This window comes from Anomalospiza imberbis, chromosome 3 (genome assembly GCF_031753505.1).
Source record: "Anomalospiza imberbis isolate Cuckoo-Finch-1a 21T00152 chromosome 3, ASM3175350v1, whole genome shotgun sequence".
NCBI classification, from domain to species: domain Eukaryota; kingdom Metazoa; phylum Chordata; class Aves; order Passeriformes; family Viduidae; genus Anomalospiza; species Anomalospiza imberbis.
In genome coordinates, this window is record NC_089683.1 from 91,136,176 (window position 1) to 91,163,722 (window position 27,547).

The window sequence follows — 27,547 nt, forward strand, 5'->3', positions numbered from 1 at the left end:
TTAAGTGGTCATGTACAAGCCTTATGGTATTTATCATCTCACATTTTAAATTTTTCCACACCAAAACCAAAATATCTTGAGGCTCTCAGCTAGCTACCAAGACATTAATCAAAACCCTACTTCATCCCAGATATTGAAGCTAAAAGAATTTAAGCAGAAAATTTTTCTCCCCAAAATAAGACCATAAAGTTACTGTCATGTGTTTCTGTGGTCCAACACATGCTACCCCAATCAAAAGGATGAATCCCTGGGACCTATAGGCTTGCCATACTGTAGTTTCTAAAAATCAATCTAAAGTACTGTTTTTGTACTCAGAACATAAGAAAAGAAATAAAAAAAAAAAAAAAAAAAAAAGAAGGGAACATCCCACAATATAAGAATTATAGGTGCATGAATGGCCATAACAGTTCTTCCAGAAGGGACTGCTGGTAATTTGGGTTCCTTGGTACCTGAAGCCTAGAGCACTATATACATTAAAATGATTAACAACTAGACTAGGAATATTTTTTTTCTAAACAATTCTACTTTAAATTAATTTGAACATAGTTCTACGATTTAGAAGGATCAATATAGATAAAAAGTTTTGAGCCTAAATCAATTCTTAATGAAATACCTACAGATGGAACCTATTCTCAAAAGAAATACTGTTCTCAAATTCATCCTTCAGTAGAATAAAATGGGTAAGGATGCCTTCTAGAGGAAGGCACACAAGTAAAGCTGAATGATCCAAAGCTCCCTCTAACTGAAATTGCCATTATGAGAATAAGTAGACATAAGACTCACAACCACACTCAGGAAACAGCGAAGACATAAAAAGATTCTACATAATAGTAGAATCATAATCATATTCTTTTCACGTCTTCAATTATTCTAATGTAGCATCCACACACAAAAATTAATTAGGTGCAACAGATGTGCCTCTCCTTCTTGTTACTTGTGTCAAGAAAATTGCTCCAGAAATTAGCTCAAGCTAAATCAAAGTGTTCCAGAAATACACTAACAGTAGCTCTTATGAATCCATATAGCTGCATTTATTGAAGGAAACAAGAAATGTCCTTCCAAAAAGATAGTAACTTGAGCACTCTTGGCCTCAGTATTCACTTATACAGGTTACAAATACATGCACACTATAATGAAAACAGACCAAATCATGAGTCTCCATAAAAACACTCAGTCCCCCATCTGTTGAAGTGAAAAAGAGGAATCAAATTTAAATATCAGGATCTTCAACAGTATATAAAACCTCTCAAAAACCCACCAACATGATCTGGAAACAGTTCTGAAAGTGAAATTTTAGGTTGTCTGTGATGATGAGATGCCTCAGAACTTTGACATCATGATATGTTGATGATTAAACAAACCACCTTCCTTATCTTGAGAAGGCTTTTGCCAATTAAAATGCAAATCAACTACCAGGATAATATAACCATTTTCAAATATCTCTAGAAAAACAATCTGCCTTTGAGATTAAATATATTTTCCGGTAAGTATTGATAAAAAAAAAAAGTTAGGATCATTTTAATTATATATTTATCTCTTTCTAAATAGGCAATGCTTCTTACAATTCAAGCAAAGAACACAGTGACCTGAAAATAAGTGTATGCAATTCTAGAGAGGGAGTAACTGGCTCTATATACCAAAATTATTTCCCTGCACATCTTTAAAAGGCTACTGGATATGACTAAGCCACTTGATGCTACCTCCTCTTGACTGAACAATAGCCTCCAGATGCTCATTTTCATATATCAGTAGAACTGAAGGGAAAAAAATATATATCATAACTGTGATGTCTGCAGTGGAGAAATACAGAGGCCAGAATCGAGCTTTCCATGCAGCCCTCTTCAGCTGAAAACTCCATGGTGTGCCTCAGCTGCTCCACTCAGCCCTGTGCTCATAAACCCTTGGTACAAGCTACAGAGTCCTAATAAACATCCAGTGCACTGCCAGTCTTCCCTACTGCTTCCCACTGTTAACCATCATTTTGGTCAACTGAGAATCTACAAACTAACACACAATTTAGATTAGGAAATGCAGGTTTCCACATAAAAATATCCCCAAATCCAAAGTTTTCTCTTTGCACATGGCAGCATTTAGCCAACAAAAAATTAATTTCTTACTTGGCATTGATATTCTTGGATGCAGGCTTGCCTATAACAATGGTGCAAGACCAGGAGAAACTTTGTTCTCAAACCAGCTTGAGACAGAAGGAATTTCAAATTAATTTTTTAGGATGGAACTAAAAGCTACACACTTCTTTAAGCAGCTAATGTTTCCCTTTTACTGTCACTCATTTTAAATCCTACCACTCTCAAGCTGATTCAAGAGCAAATATCACCCTGCAAAGTTAATTTCATGCATGTGAAAAATACAGACCTTGAAACAGAATGTATAGTCTGGCCTTTGGACTGCCATGTAATAAAATTAAGAATATAAATTATAATGCAACTTCTTCCTGTAAGAGCTCCCTGAGGAACAAAATCAGCTATTCAAAATTTCTCCACATTCTTTGTGACAAAAAGTAAGCCAGACATGCCGCTAACTCAATTCCTCTTTTTCAAGGAAGCCACGAGCGATGTCCTTCTGCCCCACTTCATTTCTAAGCTGGTACAAAGGCTACATCTGCTCACTCACCATCATCAGATGTTATTCCCCACAACTGTTTCTGGCATCAGCTACCAGCTACCCCTGTGCTGCTTGTTATCTTCTATAAAATGGAGGAGGAATTGCATCTTTTATAGAAGTGACATGAGATGTCCCAGCTGAAGAGCTTTGAAACCTCAGAACATGATGAGCAGGAAAAAAAGGCAGAAAATTCTTTTTCACCTACAGTTCCCAGGTTAATTTTCTTTTATTTTCTCCTACACTTCTTTCATAACACCCCCTGCAGAGAAGTCTGACAAACTCTTGAACCCCACAGAATTCAGCTCCAATAAAACCTCTCTGACCAAGACCAGGATCCAGGGCTCAGCCAGAGGCGCTGACCACAGTATCAATTCTCAGCAAAGTTTCTAAGATATTATCTTGTAGAAGATGAATATATTTAGTTTTTCTACCAGAGATTAGACTTGCATAAACTAGGTCCTTGCTAGGCCTCCCAAGACTCTTGAAAAATCCCTCAGAGATGTTGCATAACACTACGCTGTTCTCAAAGGGACCAATTACATGCATCCAAGATCACTGCTGCTATCACTCAAAACTACAAATCAGAAACTCAAGCTTACCTGTCAGCCAAGAGCTTCAGAAGGACAAAACTGCGGAGCATGAAGTGCTTTCACCCTCCCACCACTCTGGGAAGTATCAGGGCAAAGAGAAGACCAAAATGTCACCACGTCAACACCACAAGTTACAGGTCAGCATTGGTGCAGCCATTTGGCTGTGAAAACATCTGTCACCCCAGTTCAGACGGGAACTTCAGGTACCAGAGGTTTCAAATCAGTGTCTACGTATATATACACCAGCTGAGGGGATAATTTTTGTCTTTGCATCCCAGAGACAAGTACATTCAATAGACCTTACACAGCAGCTACAAGGTGTATCAGGTGCATGTAAACTAACACCTAAAATATCATCCAGAACATGATCTTAAGCACAAAATACATATAAGAGAGCTCTGATTTTTTACAGCTGTTCAGCCTCCCTCCTGTTTGCAAGAAAGCAATCAACTTGAAGAGAAATTTCTGTATGAAGAGAAGTTGTTAACACACACTTATTTGTCTGGAGGTGGCAACAGTAAGTGGCCATTATAAGGTAAAGCCATATATTTCTTGTAGAGATGCCAACACACACATATACTTAAAAGACCTTCATGCAAACACATGTGTGAAAACATATGTTTGTACCTTTAAATATACATTGTTTGTGCTGTCAGGAAATGAAGAATTTTATTGTACACAGATTGTGTCATACTGTTCTTCCTATGGCATGGCTGAGCCATGTTATTGTAGCCAAATACTAGAAGTCTTCATATTCTTACATACAAGAAGACATTTTTCTGAAGGTCTTTCACAGTTCCAGTTGTTTTTTTAATTCCCCATTAGCTCTGAGGACACTATTGGTTGGACTTGAAAAATCCCTGAGAGACACTGCATTGGACTTGAAATCTTTCTATATGAAGGACAGATTGTCAGAGAATACTTTAGCAGCATCAAAATAAAATCATGAAAATCTAAAGTATAAACAATAGAAAACTAGAATGGCATAGATTTTAAGAAATTAAGAATATACATAGCCAAGAAACCTAGAAGTAGTTTCAGTAAAAGTACATTTACTCTGGACCCTGGTGGTATTCCCCAGATTGAAGGGAAAAAATACTATTTTTTCCAGCATATTTGAGTTAATTTGCATTAATATTACCAGAGTGCCTCACAACAAGAACAAAATGTCATGAATACACAAAGCCTTGAGAAGCATATGTCTCTACCACAGATCAGAACAGGAGAGCGAAAAACTCTGGGGTTAGGGATCACTGAGCTCATAAATACTGAATCCAGGTATACTTCTACACACATGTTGTCTTCTAGCCTCAAAATCATCCCTTTTCCACAGGAGTCCTCCAAGGCTGTGACTCAGAGAACTCCCTCATACCTCTTAAACCAGACATTCACACAGATATTTGTAGGCTCAGGACCCAGCATTTTAACTACACAACATGTCACACAGGCATTATTTTTAAATTTCCATGGTTCAATATGATTGTATCTGACTCATGTATAGATTTACTAGCTGCATGTATCAATACTGTCAGATGTTAAATCTGCTTTACTCTCTGGAATGTTTAGATTATAATTTCTCTAGAAATTTCTTTGTGATTTAGTATCTAGCTATATTTAATGATAGTGCCATATGCAATGTATTATGTGACAGATTTATTACTAGGTGCTCATCACTGGACTGGCCCAAAAAGTAGGTGATAAAAGATAAAATGAAGCATTCCCAGATGGTGGCCCTGCTGTCTCGACATCCCTTCCTCATTCAGATGTAGGCTGCAGCCTTTCCTGGTAAGGTGGTTCTGTTACTTCTGTGGTTATTTTTCCAGGTGAGTTCAGTGCGGGGGTGTAGATGGAAAAGGAGACAAGGTGGGTGTAGATGAACCAACACAAAAATGATGTTATCAAAAGATATCAAAAGATGGGGAGAGAAGGAAAAAGGCTGGAATAAGCAGCCAGCACAGGATGATGAACACCCACTTGGGCTTCCAGATAACTCAGAGGAACATCCCAGTTTTATATGTGTATCCTTCTTTACAATTTTTCCAGAAGCTGTATGCCAGACAGGCATAGCATCCCCAGAGACAGAACTCACTTTGCACTACTCTGTGTCCAATGGTCCCTTGTCAATGAAGCATCCACCATCCCAGCTGCTTTCTCAGCTTCCCTTGCTATGAATTTTTGGTGTTAGTTAATAAGCAGATCTCTGTGGGAACATTTTCACAGAGGGCTGCAGCTGAAGTTTCCATCATCTCTCTGTGTGACTATTTAGCAACATGCTGTTCTAGCAGGCATCTGGCAATCTTTCACATCTTCCAACAGCTTTCAGTACTTCCTTCCTTTGGCCCATCGTTAAACTGGTGCTTTAAGTAGATCACAAAAAATTATGCTTTGGAAGACCTTGAACTCTCTGGATGAGGGTGAGAATGAAGAAGTTCAATCCTTGCTTCCAGTGAATGAACCATCTTAGAACCACAGGAGTTGTGAGAGAAGGGAACGATGCTATGACATATTTGTCACTCGTCTGAAACACAGCACAGCACGTGTCCTCAGCAAAGAGATGCTGCTCACTGCTGCAAGCACCTCTGTTGGCAGGGAACACACCATGCCTGAGACGGACAGGCCACTTCCATGGTGGATAACTTTATATATTCATATCCATGCACATACATTCAGATGTCTGTCAAACGTAGGGTTTACAGAGCATCGCAGTGTAAAGCCTCCCACTCCCACCAACTCATGAGGGGTTGGCTTCTCTAAAAGTCAGATCCAAAATTTCTCAATGCTAATGAGAACTGAATATGGCTCTCATCCTACCATCAACATCTAATTTCTAGTTCTAGGGAATGTCTCTGCACTTCTTTGGTTCCCACCTCTATTGCCCTCTCAAGGCTGCAGAGCACAGGACAGGATTTGTTCAGCCAGACGGAGCCTGGAGAGAGCATATCTCTAAAATGAAACCAAAGTACTACAAAATATGTTCGTGATTGACAAGTAATTATGAATGCTTCATTACCTATCATATCTCCAAATTAATTTATTCTTAATCTGATCTCTTATTTTTAGCAAATTACAGAAAGGATGATTGCTTTTAATTAGTCTCCATGAGTTACCACTTAGAGAAGTATTAGACAATTAATATATAAGGTTGGGGTGCTCTAAATATCAAATATAAAGCATGGTGGGAGAAAAAATGAGGAGCACAGATGGGTCTTTACACTTCTACTGTCAGTTCTGTACTTGCTATTTTTATGATGATGCAGTAGCATGTCATTATGGAAATCTGATTTTAAAAATTAAGTGAGAACAATACACATTTTAAAATGTTTTGTTGTGAGAGTGGAGGCACAAGCTTCTCAATATCTGCAAGATGGTTCAAACAATTCATAGGGAGCCCTCTTATTATCAGGATGGCAGAAGAACATAAGTAGAGTAAAATGACAGGAAAGCAAAATGTCTTTGAGTAGAACATTGGATACAATTCGAAAAACAACAGTATTTTGTGTAAATTAGACCATCCTCAGCCAAGCCCAAAAAGCTTGTATTTTCTTCCAGCTGTTTTGAGTGGGTCTAGTAAAAGATAGTCCTTCTTTCCTACAAATCATACCTCTTCTGACAAAATAATTACCTGTTAGTGAATTCAAGTCATATTACAGCCATTTTTCTCAATCATAATTTGCTACGGTTTTTATCAGTATGTAGCAAGACTTGCTCATAAAAGAACAAATCCCTAAAAAACACATTCTTCCAAACTCTTAATACATCACAGAGTAATAGTGATCTTACCCTACTATAATCTACTCCTGCATACAACCATTCCCATACTTATGAACTGCCTTCACTGGACTCGTCTGAGAAGTCTTTTAATTTTAAAGATAATTTTAAAAATTAATTTTGCCATTGATCCCCAATGTTGTTTAAAACTCTGTAAATCTCTGCTGTACAGGATTGAATATTCTCCATATTAAATTATCATGTAGGTTCATCAAGCTCACTACCACTGGGGCAACTGCCAGGGCTGGTTAACCTGAAGGGTGGCAGAACACAACATAAAATACAGAGCACAATCCTTGGTCTCTGCAGCACACTGATGATCTTTCATACAAAAAAAAAAAAAAAAAAAAAAAACAAAAAAAAAAAAAAAAAAACACACCAAACCCTTTCTGCACCAAGCTCCAGACAAACTGACAGTGTACATTGGACATAAAAGAAATTCAGCTTTCTCACCACAGCAGTAGGGTACTCTATGAAAACATTGCTCTCTCCTTAAATAATTCAAAGAAAATGAAAATAAAGAAGAACCAGTTTATATCTTATCCTGTACAATAACCCAAAATTCAGCAGGGATGGCAGCATTTTTTTCCTATTTATATGAGACCGACCAAAACCACTCTGCAGCTTCAGAGTTACCTGTGAACTCATGTATTTAACAAGACACCTAGCAATGAAATCTTTAATTCTTACATTTCAGTATCTTCCCTCCCATCTGACACTATCTTGATCTTAATATTCTACTTGCAGCAATTGCTCAGTTATAATGCTACTGAGCAATTGCTCAGTGTATGCATTTCTGATAGCACTGACTCATTTCTTCTCTAATTACTGCTGCAGAACCACACTGGCTACTGCTCCTTTTACCCCAATCATAGCTACAGCACAGCTTGAAAATTGCAAGATAAAACCACAGACCAAAGAGTACCAAATAACAACCACTCCTTGTCTTCACTGACTATAGTGGACAAAGGGTCTATGGGTTTAGTTGAACAATCAAATCTACCTTTAATAATTGTCTGTAGATGTGAAAATGCTGAACAATTAAACAGCAATGACTAATTAGCAGTCAAAAGTTCAGGCAAGAGCATGAAATGCTTGCAAGTACAGATTTGAAAGCTATTTACTAAGGTGAAAAATATATTCATCATAAGTCATTACAAATTTATAGAAGTATCTTTATACAGATGATCTATAAACCATCTCATAGCAAAATAAGGCATTTTAGGCAAGTGCAAACCTAAATTACATTTTTATGTAGCCTAAGAAAACATCACTTCAGGGCTCAGATGAAGCTCAATAAAACCCATAATGAGACACAAAAATTAAAAATTTCTCAGTCTGGATGGTCTATAATGGAGCAGTGAATCAGATAATGGATTCTTGTTCTGGTAAGAACATTTTCTCTGGCTAGTTTTCAACTAGACAGTAGACAGATATATGGTCACAGAAGCTTTTCCTCAGGCTGTTGAATTTCACTTTCCAACTGTACTGTCCAAAGCACGGAGCAAAGTTTATAGCCCCTAACACATGTCCTTTCATACCTACCATTCTTTCTTCCAATGGGGAAAAACCAGAGCAAGCCAGAGAGAAAAAGTTTCTGGGTCTTCACAAGGCTCACTGCCACGACTCTTAGTGCCCTAACACATGCCCAATTCCAGGAAATGTATTTTCATGCATCCATTTATCCAAGAAGCAACCATGGTTGTTCAACAATCTCAAATGCTGGGCTTTTTGCAAGCAATCTGTGTTTTTCTGACCAGAGGGAATTTATCAATCTGTGATGCAATAAATGCATGAATCAGTATCTGCAGGCCAGTCTGAAGAGAAGTTTAAGCCAGCAATGATGCTGGCAGATTTCTAAAAGCATTTGATGATATCAGCATTTGATGATTTCAGCATATTCCAATCAAGAACTGGAACAGGCCACCCAGGGGAATTACTGTCCCTGGAAGTGTTTAAAAAACATGTAAATGTGGCACTTGAGGACATGGTTTAGTTGGTTAACACTTGAACTACATTTTTTCCAACTTTAACTGTTCTATAATTATATGAATCTATATTTATGTCCAAATCTAAGACTATATTAAGACTGCCAACAGAACTTTAGAGTGGATGCCAAAAATGTATAATCAAAGACCTTTTTAAGCAATTAAAATTTACAGAGTTCTTGCCTATAGAGGATGTTACCTGCTTAAAAATTGATATGAGAAGTTTTAACAGCCCCTGACATTATCTTATTTAACTAAAAGATTATAGAGTAAGAATGAAAGATTTGCCACTACAGTGGAAAAAAAAGTTCCAGTCTTTTTAAGTAAGTTTGTTGTGGAATTTTAAAAATACAATTCAAATACCACAAAAATAGATTATGTAAATTAAAAGTAGTACAGCTCCTTAATCTGAGAGAACTTTGATGCCAAAATATTTTTTTGCAGAGCTAGGAGATAAAAATTAGCAGTTTTAACTGCAAAATACAAGATACCCCTCTAACATGTCATCAGTTAAACTGAGCAATACAGACACTTGGGATGCTTGGCTGTGTTGTTACCTTTATGACCAAAAATAATTGCTTCCAAGAGTTTGTTATCAAAATAAACAAGACAGAAAACAACAGCACAGAGACCAGCACAGCAGATGGCAATCACCATGCATCACACAGCAAGAAAGCCTCAAGGACCTGAGAGCCAAAGTCATCCATCCATCCATCCATCCACATTTTTCCTAGTACTAGTTTGGTGCCACACTCTCCAAAGAATTCAGCTAAACTGAGCAAGTCCCCACTACTACATGATTCAATAATATGACTTCAGAATCAAAGTCTACAAAATTCACAGGTGAATGAATAATCCTCACTCTGGCTAATGATGGTGGTTGAGAAGTTGAAAAAGACAACTAAAATATTCTGAATTTGGAAAAGTAGAAAAGAGGACAGAATTTCCCTCCTGTGCAGCCTCTTCAGACAGAAGAAGTTTTCACACATTGACAAAATGCCAACAAATACTAAAAGCAATGTGATCCTTCAAGTATCTATCTTTACCAAAAAGAAAAATCCTTCCTGAGCTAGAATAAGCTGCACAACTAATGCCAGTGATAGAAGAGTTTATTAGTTAGGCCCACAAGTAGCAAGTGTTGTCAATCCATTCTGGAGAAGTATTTAATTCAGATTATAAGCCTGGAGAAAGGAAGTGAGATGAAAAATTTATGCAGCAACATGGGATGACAAGGAAGCAAATATTCAGAAGTCACAGTTGGAGCCTGGCTATCAGAAACAAGGAAGAGCTAAGCCAACATATCTAGTTCTTCCCTTCGGTTACAACCTGAGAAATCCTCAAGACCTTCTAGCAGGTACAAAATATCACCAGTGTTTTCAAATCAGATCATCTTTAACCAGATAAAGGTTTAAAATTGGATACTAGAACTTAAAACACACAATTTATAAAGAATACCAAGTTCTGTGGAATGGAAACAGTGCTTACATTCAAAGTAGCAAAAGCCACCTCAGCATAGCTGGATTTTGTAAAGCATTTAAATTTTCAAGATTGCAGTTCTTTTTCCTGCTCACACTGCTAAATACTTTTGTTATTATCCCTCTAAATATTAGTGTGATACTCCCATACTCACAGTATCTGAGCATATTGAAATACTGATTTCAGATAGACAACTGGTTTTGAGTAAGGATCCTTGCAGGTAGGTAGACTAACTGAAAACATGAACAAATTTCTGTCCAGGGAGACCTGAATTCACACAGTTTGTGTTGTTGCTATGAAGCAACCACAGCAAAGATGTCCAAATGAAGTAGTGTCTTGTCTTTAATTACACTTGGTTTTCTCCATGCTCCAGTTACTGGTTCAGCAAAACTCATCAGAATCCCACACAAGTGCAGGGAAGGGAGGAAATCACATCTCCAGTGAAGCCACAAAGGAGAAACAATCTGCAGATTTGTCCCCACAGAACCAAAAATCAAAATACTTCAGATACTAATTTCTTACAAACATCAGAGTATTTCTAACTGCTTTAAAAAACCCAACCAAACAAAAACAAAACCCAACCAAACAAAAACAAATTTTTAAAAAATCAGAAACAGTCTCACCTAGAAGAGGATGATTTTCACAAAGTAAATTATCTAGCAGGACAAAGATGTTGTTCTCCCCAATTCTGCTGTGCAAGCCCAGACTAAAATTTTAATCAGTAATATTCAATATAAGACACTTTGAGCAAGACAGTAACTCATCATATGTTTTACAGGCTAATAGCTATACTACCACACAATTTATTTGCTTTTAGGTGGTATGTAGTAGATAATTATACTCCCTTTAGCTTACACCACATTTTTTTCACACCTGGAAAAGCATCTATACATTGGTAAAACCCAGCATGACCAGAAGGTAGGTAAGCATATATAGGGCTTTTCTACACCATCACCTAAATTATGCACCCCTCAAGTCTTCCTTACTACCTAGCTTACATTTAATTTGCAATTAGCATGTCTTCTGTAACCATCTGCTTCTGCCAAATGAAAAATTGGAGTCATCAGACTGTAATGTTGTACTAAACAAATATATTTGCACTAGCAGTTCAAATCAGATAAATCAAAATTTATCAGTTTTCATCCTCTTGATCTTGTGATATATCTGCATATGCAATGCTTATTGCTGTAGAAATTAACTTTTATTCTTGAAAAATATGGATTTTTAGCACACACTGAGAAGCAAACTACAACATTGCTTGCAGTCATACCAACTCGTACAGCTCTTGCAAAAGGATGACACCAGAGGGTGAGATTCTCCAAAGCACAAGAGGATTCAATACAGACAAAAATCACTGAAAAAAGTTAATGGATTTTGTTAATTTCCCCTTTGCCTGTATTTCTACCCAGCTTCCCTTTTGGTTTTCAGGGGTTTTTTTAATGGAATCAAGCTGCTGGCAGTAATGAGAAATCTATAAAATATAGAGAGCTCTCATTGTATAAAAAGGAAACACTTTCATGTAATGCTAATGGATACTCCCATTTACTGTAGTGATACTTGAATGATATTTTACACCATTATGCTGTTGGCACAAGGCAGCAGATTTTATACTAGTGGCAGTTCACTTCAAGAAATCTTTGAGGTCTCTTACACTACCAGTACTACATCCTTTCTATATTCTTGGGGTTGGGGGAAGTTACCTTTCTGAATCATTGAAATAGAATCAACTGGTTACCCTGACCAGCTGTTGGGAATGGTACAGCCAAGTTTGCATGAAAACATTTGGGTGAATATGGGTTAAAGAGTCTAGTTATACCCTTCCTTAAGCAGATCTTAGCTCTCATTTCAGGACACCACTGGAATGTCCAGGTCCAGCCATTCCCCATGAGCACTAGTGCCTACCCTGCTCCGACCAGCCAGAATGCCAAGTGACATTCCTGGCATTCGAGAATTGTACAGGTGATATGTACCTCAACCAAAGCCTCAATACAACACAAGCAACCTTCTTCAGATCTTAATTCCCAGGGAGATAAACCACCTCATCTTCCACTCAGATTAACACAATAGGCAAACAGAGTGTGATTTATATCAGGCAGGTGCTTACCTGGTATAAAAAGCACATCAATTCAGCCAGATCTGCAAAAACTGCTCAACATCCAGAACTCACACTAGAAGTACCTAAAAAGTCTACCTTCTATGGTGATTAGTAGGCAGAAATTCCAGCTGATAGTGAACTTCTCTTTAAAAAGAGTTTACATGCCCCCATACTAGTCTTATATCATGAGTCCCCACCCAAAAAAAAAAAAAAAAAAAAAAAAAAAAAACCAAAAAACCAAAAAAACCCAAACCAATAAAACCCCAAAAAAACAAGCAAACAAATCTATGATGGATTACAGCTGCCTTTCCACTCTTTAAAAGCTGCTTCTGCTTAGCAGCTCAACTAAACAAACTGGAAACAGCTGTGAATGAAGCAGCACATAAAGATAAACAGCTTAACAAGGTCAAAACTTACCAACAGACCATCCTGAGGGGGATACACTCTGTGAACAGGTGCTTTTATTTTAGCCTCTAAACCTTACCCACTCAGTGATCCCAATGTAGAAGCAAAGCACAAAACATTTGCTTTTTTCAGTGGTTTCCAAAATCCTGTGCCACTGTTTGCTTATAGGATTTGAGATTCTCATGGTTGGTTGCACCACTCCTTATCCAGTTACAAAAATAAACAAAAAGGGAGCAGGAAATAATCCCATTCATCCTAGCATTCTGCACACAGTGTAACCCTACTTGGCAATTCTTCCTCGCATCCTTTCCTTTATTCATAGCAACAAGCTTTTGTCACCTGGGAATGGAAATGGACGTGATCAGGAGGCTCAGAAACCCTTTTCTAATCAGCCAGTGATGAGAAATCTGAATAAAGAAAATAAAATTCAGTTTCATTAGCACACTGGAATTAACAGAGCAGGCTGTGAAAACTTCACTCCTCATTTGTAGTGTAAATTGGGGACTGTCACAACTGACAAATTGACATTTTCACTCCACAACATGACTTGAAGTTCTAAGAAGAACTGCTTTAAGCATAGACTGTTGTTTAGGAAATTTTGAAAAGGTAATGGAGTGATGAAAAGCTGCAAACCTGGCAATTTGTTTTAATGCAACTATTTTCAGGTTCTGAGGAAAAAAAGAAAGATAAAGCTCAAAAAGTGCAAGTACATCAAACTGCAAAAATGGTATATCTTGCTTCTTGCTTGGCAAGATCCAGCAATAAATAGACACCATACCAAAACAAAATTGTCAGTGCTGCCTAGCAGAAAGTTTATCAAAGACATTTAAAAAGCTTATTTTATGAAAAACTAATTTTAATGAAGTCACATCAGTGTAGAAGACCATTCCAGGTGGTCAGAAAACATACTCCAGAAACTCAGTGTTATAAGCAAAGAAAGTAGTTAGCAGAGCTCTGAATCTAAATTCTAAAAGAATAAAAATGTGTAAAAAGAAAGATCAGGCAAAAAACTATATGAAATGTCACTGATGCCACCACCTTCCCTAAAGAGACAGCATCCCTTAATATCATCCAGTGCCAAATTTCTTGTCCAGAATTCAGAACTTACCAGATAAAAAAACCTCCCTTGTACATTCACACAACTAAGAGGCTACATCACCTTAACATATTCTACTATAACTGATAACTTAAAGTAACAAGATCACCAGAAATATCAGACCCTGAATATGGCCCACAGAATATGCAAGTGATTGCAATTTACCATACAGGTGCTTGCACATCAGATTCCTGTGTATCAAACCAGAGCACGTAGAAAAGAAGAAAAAAAAAAATCACTTCTCTGCATAATTAAAGGCGTGTATTATTCCACAAACTTGTACTTTTTCAATTTCAGGGCTACCCTTGGCAATGTTGAGTATTTTCTTAATCCCAATCATTTTGGTCAGTGAGGCTCAATTTGTTTTCTGTGATTTGCTCATTCAATTTAATTCAATTTTTCTGATATACAAGCCCTCAATGTCTCTAACTGAGCTCATCATCTAATATAATTTCCTTTCAGCTCTTCAACTTCATCCTTTCTCCACCACTGCCCCAGGTTCCCTAGCTCTCAGCAGTCTTATCCTAATTATTGCTCCTGTATCTTGTACAGTCCTCGTATTATATCTTTGGCATTCAAGTCAGATAAGCCCTCTTTCCCACTGCCTGAGCAAATGCAGGAGAAAATTGAGGGCATAGTGGTATTACACTTTCAACTCACTCTTCCTGGGAGAAATAATTACAGAGGAAATTTTTTTTAGGCACTACCGCCCTGGGAGAGAGTATGCTCAGTTCAGATGAACTATTTGGAGGATTGTGTTGTCAAATCCTAACAGGTCTCTCCAGAGCACAATGGAAGCACTGTTTGTCAACAGCCAATAGCTGGGTCAAATTCAGACACTTGTTCAAAAGTACAACAAAAGAAGCAAAGGAAATAAATTAGAACGGAGCAAAGAGAGACTAAAAAATTAATTTAGTTCCAAAAACTATTAAGGACAGCAGCACAGGGACGGGAAGGTAAGCACAACACTAACCTGGAGGAAAGAATGAGTTCTGAAGAGATCTCAGGGGGATTTTTTTGAACCTAAAAATTCTTTCTGTTGACATCTTATCAGATGAGATATACATGTTTAACACACTTTGAGAGTCAATGTGACTCTCAGGAGAGCAGCAGGAGTTTTCAATGGAGTCCTCTGCAGAGCAAGAGATGGAAGGAGCATTTCCACTTCATTCCCCAGTGACCTCTGTAGCATGTCTCTTACTACCTCATTTTCACAGACCATAAATTTTAACCACTTTTTTTTCTGCATTGCTCTGCAGCTGGTCTTATCAGCTGGTTATACTCAGCCTTGCCACACACAGACTCCTGCAAGAAGCTCTATGAAGTCTGGACCTGTGCAGCCAGGCTATCAGTAGAGGCTGAGATTCTCTATCTTGCTTTGATGAAGATTATTTCTAGTAGAGGAGCCCTGAAAGAAACAGGTCCTTGGAAGCCCTATACTCCAATGTCCACCAAGAGTTAAGTTCATTTAAGTAATGGACACAAATGCAGATTTAATTACTGAAATGATGAAGAAAAGTCACATATCGGAATATTTTTCAGGCAAATGTATTCTATGTTTTTTTTTTAATTTCAGGAGTTTTTCTCCAATCCCCTCCTCAATAACCTCAGCATTTGCACTTCACTTTCTTTTGCTTGCTTCTTCTCTCTTCCCTTACAAATACATAAACAGAAACCGAAGTATTTACACTCTGATAAACTGCAATCTTGTAAAATTAAGCTTTTATGCTCATCCTCAAAATTCTTGTTTCTCCTTTGGTGGCACAAACAAATAAAAAAAAATATGTTCTATGATAAGCATGTGATATTTCTTACTTTTCTGAACTAGGAGAAGAAATTTTTCAATGTCATTTGCACATTTTTAGCTTTATGATTACCTGACATAATAGGTAACACATCTCATTATGAACAATATTTGCCTTTTTGCAATGTCAAAAGTGTTTTGTATATTTTAGTTGTCAGCACATTATTCTGTTACCTTGTATTTCAAAAATGCAGTGGAATGGTGCCAGAAGGGACAGTTTTAGCAGCAGGATTTTATTATTGTTTCAAATCAACAAGCAATATAATAAGACTTTCTAAAATACCCTGCCTTCATAAGCAAACCTTCTGTCCAGCCAGTGGGAAAATGACAAAAGAAATGATTCTTTAAAGTGAAATTGCATTTGAAACTACATAGCTAATTGTAGCTTTAAATATGACAAATTTATTGTCAAAACCATAAATCTATTTTTCAGTATTTTAGCTGCTTGCTATTCACATCTGTTCCCTAAAATGTAAATATTTATAATTTTTTGTGGGTTTTTTGTGGGTTTTTTGGGGGTTTTTTGGGGGATTTTTTTTGTATTCACATTCCTCTGCACACTTTAGTAACAGTTGCTACACTTTTGGACCCCAAAACACCAGATTCCCAAAACACCCCAGAACCCCAGATTCCCCATCTTCATGAACTTAAATTAAGGACATTAGTCATGAATAAACTTCTCAAGAAGTTCAGTTTCCATTGAACACCAGGTGTTGGGTTTGAAAATCAAGGGCTGGTGGCAACAAAAGTGGAAAAGGACAAGAAGAAACAATGTGTTCTCCCTTTTTGGATTTGTTGGACACAGTTTTTAGCAACTGTTGGATTTGGACATCAAAGGGGCTGTGATGCATCCTCGAGTGCTAAGGCATTAAAGGAGCTCTGTTTGAAAGGACGCAGTCTGGCAAACCACAGCTACCAGCGAGGCTGCTGGAATTGCCACCATGCTCTCAACTGCCATCCAAGACACTCCATCTTCCAGGAGGCTGAATAAACTCTCTTCCCATATGTCTACCTCGCAGTGCTTGAAAAAAATCATGACAGACTATCTGGAGTAAGAGTGGAAATTATTTTAGATGAAGATCCATAGCAGGCTAGTAGAGGTTCTCGGGAAGCAGTTTCTTGTATTCGAGAGGACACTACATTTTTTATGTGCTGAGACACCAGACATTTGGGAAAACAACTTGCTGCGCTCAAGGCCTTGGCATGTCTTCTTTGTTTTTTCATTTTACTAGACACGGGTCTCAAGCTTCAAAATGACTGCTTTTTTACCCTTCTGCCAATATAAAACTTTCCCCACCCATAAAACGTAAATCTGGGGGAAATGGGGTGTGTACAGGTTGTATCTGTATGCCCATTTCTGAGTTCAGCTACCTATTGAAGGAAATGAACCAGAGGTTACAAACCATGCACAGTGCCAGCAGTGAACTCTCAGAATAAAAACAGAGGCAAAAAAAATTCATCAAGGTTATTTTCCTTTCCTCCTCAGCACTATCTCCAGCTTTATGATTACCATTTTTCTTGCTTTTCTCCTCAACCTTCTTTTTTCTTTTCTTTGGTCATGTGGTCTTGGAGCAGGACCGTCTGGATAATGACATTTTCAGGCAGACATAAAGAGGTTCTTTTGTACTTTGCAGCATGCACAGTATCCCAGGGAACAATGCAACAATATTTTTCATTGATTATTTCATATTCCTATTTCCTTTTGTTACCCTTTTCCCTCTAAGAGACTGTCTGAAACCATTCCATATGCACAGAGTAATAATCATGCAATTTCACATCTCTTTGTTGAGATGAGGTATATTTGTTCTAGAAACATATTCACAAACAAGAACACCTAACTAAGCCAGCCAAAGTTATAACCCTTCCTGAAACGAGTCCTGTGCTGTAGCACAGTAGTAAATGCAAAGCTAAAACCATCAACCTGTTGTAAAGAAAGCCTTGTGAAACTTTGATTATGACTCTCAACTAAATCCACTTTTCTAAAAAGATCTAGTAGCAGTATCACATCATATTCTATTCAAACTGATTTTGCTAATTTTATATTATTTACTGAGTTGCATGAAGATTATATCAGATTTCAAAAAATGTTACATAAATTCTAAGTGATGTTTTCTGAAGTGTTGTGTTGCCTCTGTTTCCGTGTGCTGGCTTTGGAACTGTATAGACAAAATGGCACCAGAAGAGTGCCTTTCAGAAACCTACAGGAGATCCAGAAGATGCTTCTAGTCTGCTCCAGCAGCCACCAAAACAGATAGCCAATATTTTTCATATCACTGTTCACTACTGGGATACAACAAGAACAGTAACTGCAAAACAGTTATTTATTGCTTAAGCAGATGCTAAAGGCTTTAATTATTATCCTCTCCCCAGAAACCAAATATTTGTGGGATGCAAGTGCTACTGCCAGTAAGGAAAGGCTTTGCTTTCATTAAAGGAAGGTTTGAGAAATTCTATTCACAGACTACTGGTTCCATTTGAATGTCTTAGATTCTTACATATCACCAGGAAGAGTGTGGGCTAAGTGATATGGTAAAATTATAGTAATAAGTGGTGTGGAAAGCTACAAAATCTGCAGCAACACTGGAAAAATATCATTGTCTCTAAATGTTAGTAATCCCTTTTCTCATCTGCAAGTACTTCTTAAGGTATACAGACTAAAAGATGTAATATTTACAAATTTTATTCATATTTATCAAACTGCATTTACAAATTATTTCTGTAAAGTTATTCTATGAATTTACACAGTCCTGTCTTTGTCCATAGAGAATATCTGTAGTGTTTGTCTGAAACCTGTGGCAGCTCTCTGGAGATGCTCATAAAACACATTTTGACTCTCTTGAGAAATCAAGTTATTATTACCGTATGCCCTCTAGCTGGAAGGAATGCCTTAATTTTCAAAAAGTTACTCATATACTCATAGGTACTGTTCTGAGTACCTATGAGTACTCAGAACAGTACCTATGTTCTGAGTCAAATCACTTGCTGGCACATAACACGAAGATTAAGGGAAAGGACACCCAGCTGTTCTGCTCACCACCATTTTTGCAGGTAATTCACTTTTCCAAGTGCTTTTTCACCCCAGCACCACCTTCTGTCACACCACAAGCCCTGTGAGCCATGGCTAAGGTGGTTCACAACATTAAGACAACGCCAACCACACTACAGCTTCCATATAATCTTGCTTCCCTTGGATCCTGAGAAAAGCTCAAAAGTGCAACTGGCTGGGAGCTTCTCACCAGAAAGCATCCATGATGAAAGAAACCCAGCCACTCCAAAGCCAAAATATTTTATGGAAGACCTTTTTCCCCCATTTTTTTCTCAGGCTGCTCTCACAAACCTTGAAACAAATATTTACTGCTGCCCAGTCTGACCTGCTTCTGACAACTCTGGTCTGCAGAAACAACCTGAAATATTAATTTTCAAATGTATTTCCTATTGAGTTATCTTGCCTCTTGGGAACAGTGGATCAGAGGCCTGGATGCCTTTGCAGATCCCTGCTCTCTGCTAAGCTGGACTTACACATGGATTGGTAGAATCGGATCAGTAAATTAAATCAAAAAACATTTTGATTTAGAAAAAGTCCTAGTTCTACTTTGAAAAAAAGATGGTGAGACAAAATGTTCCACTGCTTTAAAATGATTTTTGAGCTTTTAATTCCTTGAACACTTTTCATGTGTTAACTTTTATCCTTATTAGGAAGTGAAACAACTATTATGCATTTTCTATAGGACCAGGGATGCTTACAACATAAAGTTTAGTGCTACCCAAAGAGGATAACATAAGACTGATCACAAACCTGTCCTTTCAAAGTTCTTGCTTTTTTTGGTTATAACCTTTAATTTTATTTAGATTTTTCAATACTTGAGGGTTTTTATCACCATGATGAGGTGCTACTATAAAACGAGTAAGTTTGCTGCAAATCAAGGAGGTAAGAAATTCTCTGTTTTCACTAAACCTCTGTTTCAGTTACTCTAGATGTAGAAAAATATCATATAGGCACAATATTCATATTCACAATATTCATAAATGTCAACATGTTTATGCTTAAACACACCAAAAATATGGTACTTATGCACTTCTACATAAATAAAAAAGTACAGACAACACTTGAAAAGAACATCCCCTTCCACCACAATATACATATAAATATTATGTAGTGATAATTATTGCAAATATGCCACAATTCCTTATATATTACTCTCAATTTTTTTTCTCATTATTTCATCTTCAAATTTCCATCTCTTTGTGAATGCCCTTTTGTGAGTTATAAACAACATCAAATTCTTCAACTCCATACCATGTGTAAAATATTGTAGCCAAAGGGAAGAAACTGAAATACCAAACACTGTTTCTTTTTTCACCTGCTCAGAGGGACAGTGACTCTTTCAGAATTTAGATAAAATAACAATATTGGATGGGAGAACACAGGCTTTTAATTCCATACATCTCAGTCATGGTTTAATGCACATGTGCTTTAAATCATGCCCTAGTTAACACTTGTGACTGTACAGTTGACCAAATTTTCCCCAGAAAATATTTCCACAACCTCTTCTAGTTACTTGAGAGAAATGTACAGCAACACTTTATTTTCTACAGAAAAATCACTCAGGTAGGGCTCCTTTACAGATAGGTATTATTTCTGCCCCTGCAGCTAGAAAATAACTCTCCACTTAAAACAAAAGATTTGGAAGATTTGCCTTTAACAAATATAGGCACACACTGGAAATCAAGAGTTTCAGCTCATTGACTATAAAAAGATAATAAGTTGTGTCCTACCTATGGTGGTAATAACAGTGCCAGCAAAGAAGAAGGAACTTCCCAAGTCCCAGTGACTGATCTGAGCAGATGTATTTCCTAAAGGTATGATTCCTGCATTTATTGCCGCCACTACTTGCTGCAAGTTTAAAAAGATTTTGTCAATATTCATGAAACAATTGTATTCATATATGTATATATTATACAGTAAATTTATTAATTCATTTAGTTGATCCAAGCACTAAACCAGAAAAGGATCTGTGTTGCTTTGCTTGAGCTTTATCACTCCATCAGGCTACAATTTATTCTTCAGCAACCACTCCAGGCACTTCAGAAGAGCTGTAAAGATCAGACCATTGGAGAGAATGCAAAATCTGTGATATTACTATCTTAGGTAAAAGGCAGACATAATTATTTTTACTGTTGCAACTATTTGATGAAGAAAAACATGCATTAGACAAAATTTATAATGAGAGTTTCCCACAATGTTCCTGTGTTGTGTTAGGCAAGCAAATGGACTTCTTAAAAACAGTCATTTTAAAACACCAATAAAAAAATGCTCATGCATTGTTCTGTATCAAATTAATTCCAAAGAAAGAAAACACTTTCTAAAAACAGACAATTCAATAACTAAAGCAATTACACATACAATTATAAAACTTTCACTATTGCAGCAAAAATTCAGTCAAATATCAAACATGTCTCTCTATACAACTATGTACTTCATAAATGTTCTTGAAAAATCCAGTTCTAGCAAATAAAACAACAAGCTTGCCACTAATGACATCTTCATAGCCTCAAGAAATAGGAAGCTTTTCTTCTTTCAGCAGTATCAACTACTGTAAATTATTATTACAAAACGTATTCCTGTTTTGTTATATCACAATTGTAGATATGTACTAGTATTTGAGTTAAAGAAAAAGTATTTTTAAACTTGTGATAAATATTTTTAAAAATATAAGTTCTCAAACTTCAAAACAGGATTTATTTCTAATTATGATACTTGTGATAATTGGTGTCTAAAAAAAGAAAAACAGAGGAAGCCATACCACAAAGTGAAAATGAACATTTCAACTGACTAGTAGGTCCTGCTTGGCAAGATGTACAACAATTAGGTACATAAATATATTCAGTGATAGGACAGACCAGAACCATTTTGCCTTTGGGCAGCCTATTGCAGAGGAACAGTGTTGTACAGTAGTAATAATTTTTTTAGTTCCAAAATACATTGATTATTTGGAAATGAAAACATTTCTGTCACTAAACTGTACCTACAGAAGTCACTTGATCTGGGCAGAGATTTTGAAGTAACAATGCAGGATTAACTAGGACATCTATTTTTTATTATGGGGCTTAAATCCAACATGAAATCCAGCTTAAAGCCAACATTTCTAGTTTGCCATTTTCAAAGCTCAGATGCACAAAAGTTACCATTGTGAAGTCCACTGCTGCACCTCTGCAGCCACAGGGATCTTGCTGCCAAACCTAAACCATTTCCACCATCCAGGATTGTCAACAGAAAGCCAGCTGGGGTATCTTTACACAAACTTTTAATTTTTTCTTTTTTAATTTGGGGGTTTCTTTAAAAACAGAATGGCAGACATCAAAGAAGTGGAATTTTCAGTCCTACTGAGGAAGGAGAGATGATGGGGGAAGTGAGGGGGAAGAGAGTTTAATTTTTCTTTGTGTTGGAAGGATAAATCTTCTACATTAGTACACGATGTACAGCTTGGCAGGAGCAAATACAGCAGCGCTGCTACTGAGAGGTGCTTCCATCCGTGTAGGAAGGGACACACCAGACTAAGAGGCTTGTGAAAACCATCCATTGAATTGATTTTATAATTTACACAATACAGCTATTCCTTTGATTTACAAGGAAGTGTAAATCAGTGTGCTGCATTATACAGGACCCACTGAGTGCTGTTACATTTCAGGGGACTAAGAACTGCCATCACAAGTCCTGATATCTGCACATGGGAACACACTCTCCAGCGAGGACATTATATGATATAGCACTGGATCGATGTAATTTTTTGAACCATTCTTGTTTCATTACAGTTTCTTGCACTGGATGAAGGTGCTACCCAGAGCAATGCACCTGTTTAGACAGTCTAGCAAGACCAAGTTTTATACAAATCCACATGTAAAATGGATTTGCAAAATCCAGGGCTTTTATCATCACTGCACTTTTTTGAAGCTATATGTACCTCAAGGCCATTTATTCGAAAGGTGTTCCAATCTAAACTGCTCAATGATCCACTACAGCTATGCATTTCCTGACTTCATCTTCCACACCTACATTTTTCCTGGAAAAAAAATACAGCTTAACCCAAAACTGCCCAAGGCACAACAGATGGCTACAAAAGACAATTAGCCACTATTATTATGTCTCTGATTTTATCCAACTGCTAAGCAGGAAAATAATCAGGGCTGCTTTCAGAGATGCTTCCTTTTTGTACAGCCTCCTAAATTCCAACTACACACACTTTTAGGGACTTTCTGAGTAGGAGGCTGCATCTGCATCGTGGTGTTCAGATTGGCTTGGGTGAATTGCTTTGCCATTTGTTTATCTAATTACTTTTGGAGCTCGCTTGTATTTTGGGAGCCAAGTCGTTCTGTGGCAGTAAGATCTTCAAATTACTTGTGGATCATTTAAAGCATATTTCCCTCTTGAGAGTTTGTATGTACTTCAAAGTATTTTTTAAAGTTCTTATGTTATGAGGAACACTTGAATAGCAATTTCTGATTTGTCTCCTTCAAGAAATTAATGATCTTACAGACCACTCAGCTTCCACTTTCTTTCCAAACTGAAGACTCTTTCTTATTAAATAATATATTCACCTATTTAAACAAATCTGTTGTATATCACATATAAGTGTTTTTTAAATAAGTTTTTTTGGTTTTTGGTTTTTTTTTTACTGCCGGTATTTCTCATTGATTTTCTTGGTACATTTACTGATTCACATTTGTAAATTTGTTGACTGTTTTAAGCAGTTTTAGTCATAAAGGGCCAGATGATGCCTTCATCATCACTGGGCTGTTGTTTCCAAACACACAATGTTATGCTTTCTTCTGGGCTGTGACCATGTTTGGGAGAAGCTAGACTAGATAAAGCTGCTGCATTTCATTCCTTCAGAGTCATCTGTAAGAGTCTTCCTGACTAACAAGGGTGACAGGTGGGTAAGGTTACTGGTTTACTGAGGTCAACTGTCTCATAAAGTATTTGAATGTTGCCTACAGATTTTTCAGGAAGGATGACTGCATTTTCAATTCTTTGGATCAGAGGATGAATTTTCTTCTTAGCCTGGTCAGCAATCATAAGAAGACCATCATCTAAGACTATTCCCAAGAAAAATTTAAGAAGAAAATAATATATTGCATAACTCCTTGTACATTTCAGGGCAATAGTTTCAGGGTAGCATCTTCGTAACATGTCCACCACACAAACTTACGTGGAGGATTGGATGTTAACACTTCTCTAGCCCTGAATAAAAACCCAGGCTCCACTAACTTCACTAAGGGCCAGGATCTCAGCCTTAGCCTTCAAATAACAGGTTTATTTCTTGCTGTCAGAGCTGTCTGTCACCTTAATTCATGGTCTTTCAGCCTATTTTTTGACTGATGTCTTACTACACCTAACTACTACTGCAAACTTCATTTGTCATGAGTTTGACTTCCTTCCTTCCTTCCTCCCTTCCTTCCTTCCTCCCTCCCTAAATTCTTTCTGTCGCTTGAGACCTTTGATTTATCCTAACTCAAACAGTAGTGACAGTAACTGTGCATTTTGAATCTAAAAGCAGAATCATGAAAACTCTATAATCTGTACAGTCATTATATGCTGCAGCCTTTAAACACTTTGTGTGATTTTAACATGGGATCTTCCTGACTTATAAAAATTATTTTCCATTATAAAAGTTAACTGACCTCCTCAGTGGCAATTTTCCCAGTATTTTATTCCATATACAAAATAAAGTGTTTTAAAAATCAGTTTTGTTTCGACACTACAGAATCTGTCAGCATTAGAACAGGGATGTGTACAGATTAAATTCTTAAATTATGCAAACATTTCACTGGCCTTACCTTATTCCAGAATCTTTGTCTAGTACTTGTTTCAAATGAGATGGCTGAGGACTGAGCAGAGTATGTGTCACCCAGCGCATGGCACTCAATCAAGGCCTCTATGCAGAATGATTTTAAAAATAATAGTATATGTTACACTTACAGTAATATGTTTTTCTTCTTTAATTATCTTTATAATGGTGAGAAAAACAGGCCTTTTTTGATAGCAAAGAGAATTGAGATAACATTTTGATACATTTAAAAAATTTAGAAAATTCCCATTTTTTGAGTTAGGTGAATTCTTAGGCTGCCTCTGTACAGTATCTTAGGACAAGCATGAAGTGTGTCTGAAATCAAGTCCTCACTTGCACTACACCTACACATCCCAACTAGTTGGCTTTGCAGCCATATTTGGGAACAAGCTTTAGTAGAGCATCAGAGGAAAGAGGCAGAGATGATTGAGCCCAGAGTGGACAGGCCAGGCATGACCAGAGCTCCAAAAGCACATAAGCGTTGCTTTCACACCACACATTTTTTGCTTGAAATCAGAACACAGGGAAAGGGAGCATGAGAACACAAATCACATTTTAATTCAATGTCAGTATTTCATTTCCTATATAATTTAGAAACCATTTCTGGTAAATACATTGTGCAGTTTTGTGTTATTCCTGTGTTCATGCAGGCATTACTCTGTAGAGGCCATGCTGAACTTTGCTTTGCAAATTAAGACATAGGATACTGTGACTTTTCTTCTGTCAAAACAAGAGATAAAACAGTCTTTTGAACAGCACAGTCATTTTCTGAGAACAGAAGACAATTCTAGGTCAGGGATTTCATCTTCTGGTGCTCCGACCCTGCAAGGAGTCAATGGCATTGACTGACAAAAGGCAGCCTGCAGGCCAGAGAACTACATCTAATAAGTGGGTCTGCAGGGACACAGGAAAATAAGGAGAGTTTATAAAGTATGAAGGCTGGCCTCTGGTAGTCAGCTGTTGTCTCACGTGGAAATCAGGCAGAAATAAGTATGTGTCAAACCAGTCACTCCAATGCTCATCTCCTTGCTCCACACCAGGCTCTGAATACATGTTTTTCTACCATCTTTCAGTCACTTCACTGCTATGAAATGATGTAACACAACAGTTCATTCAGCTCTTTTACTGAAAGATAAAATAGAAGCACCTCAAATTATGCTTCTGATAAGATCCAGAGCATGCTTTGTTTCGTTACCCAGCTTGTCAGGAGTTAGTTTATGCTTCCTGGCAGTCACTTGGCAAGTGATGTCAAAAAGTCAGATGAGCCTCAAAGTTTCTGAAAATCATTTCTCAGCCTGGATTTCTTCCTTCACTGCTATAGTTCTGCTGCCATTTGACAAGAGCACTCTCCCTTTACAATATAAAGATATATCTCATATGGCCCAGCTACTGCACAAGTCCTGTGTTTTTATTTCAGCTTTGGTTTACAAGGAATGGAAATCCTAGTTCTCAGTTCAAAGGCACACCAGGATGCTTTTAACACTTAACAAACAACTCTCCAGCCTCAAAACACATGGGTTTGGGCCTTGATGTTGGAAGAGATTGCAATAATATTTGTATTATAATTCTGTGACTCCTTGTTTTTCTTTTTAGTTTGTATACCATATGAGTGTGTTCTACACTGGAGACTAGTACCCCACATGCTGAAGAACTGAAGGATTCTTTTCACCCTCTTTCACAGCTACTTAAACTAAAAACATGCAGAAACATAACAACATTTCTATTTCTAAATATGTATTACAAACGCCATGGGTTTCTACGTGTATATATTCTCTGTGTGTACATACACATATATATGCATGTATATACACATGCACGTTCAGGGAAGAAGGCTTTTCTTTGCTCCTTGAGATTACAGACTGGAAGAATTATGCAAACAGCTGTTCTGCAGAACTGACTTACTAATGAGTCATATCTGCCACCCTTTCTAAGACAAAAGCTGGCATTCAGATGCAATCAGGCTAACCTAAGTACTAGGTCCATAAAACTGATCATCTGAAGGAAATGTAATCTTTACAGATCTCAACACCGGAAGCAGCAATAAAAGTTTGAGACCAATCTGTTTGAACAAAGAAGTGACAAGGTCAGTTAGAATTTATTTCATTCTCCCCCCAGATAATGCTTGTGAAGGATAAAAACTTCTTTTAAAAATCCTTTTGGTTTAACCACTGTGTATGAAATGACTACAGAAAAGGGAGCTGTCCTGTCCCTGGAGGAAATGCTCCCAGGCAAGAGAAAGTTTGGCAAAAAAAATCCCTCCTTCCAGGAACTGAGCACAAAACCAGAAGAGGGAGAACAGCAGTAGCCCAAGCAAGGAGTGCACACAGTCCAGGGGCTGCTGCAACCCATCCACACCCAACCACAGCAGGTGGCTGTCTGTGTGAAGCACAAGTGTGGGTGAGGGTGTGGTAAAAGGTCTTTCACAGAGATCTTTAATAAATATTTCTCTGATCTAGAGATTCAGGTAGAACTGGAGGAGGGCAGGTTGTGGAAGGAGATAACTGCATTTGAACAGTTTTTTCTGACAGTGAACCAGAAAGGAGACACAGACACAGCAAGAGAAAAAGAGACACAGGATGTTACTGTACAAGTGAGGACTGCCACGACACTTAGAGTTAAGAGTGCATAAAGCCCAAGTGCTCTGCTGGGCAGGCATCTTACCAAGGACTGACACATGCACAGGCCAACAACTCAAATTACAGCTCCTATGCTTTGTGTTTTAATGGCTTTGAAAGTCCTTCATTTCTTCTTTCATTGCTTTGAAAACGTCAACAGGCAGCTCTACTACTGATATTTGACTGATATTTGCAATTTGTCATAAGCTTCATAACTGAAATGCAGATGGCACATTAAAACA

At 37.4% G+C, this 27,547-nt stretch overlaps 1 protein-coding gene across 3 annotated transcripts in view; it reads right to left on the reverse strand.

Moving 5' to 3' along the window:
• Positions 1 to 27,547, reverse strand: part of KCNK2 (potassium two pore domain channel subfamily K member 2) — a 106,304-nt gene that overhangs the window by 40,910 nt on the left and 37,847 nt on the right. For all 3 annotated transcript variants that reach the window (XM_068185691.1, XM_068185693.1, XM_068185692.1), the window contains exon 3: positions 20,621 to 20,738. In XM_068185691.1, coding sequence (XP_068041792.1) covers positions 20,621 to 20,738 — 118 coding nt within the window. The remainder of the gene's footprint in view (positions 1 to 20,620; positions 20,739 to 27,547) is intronic.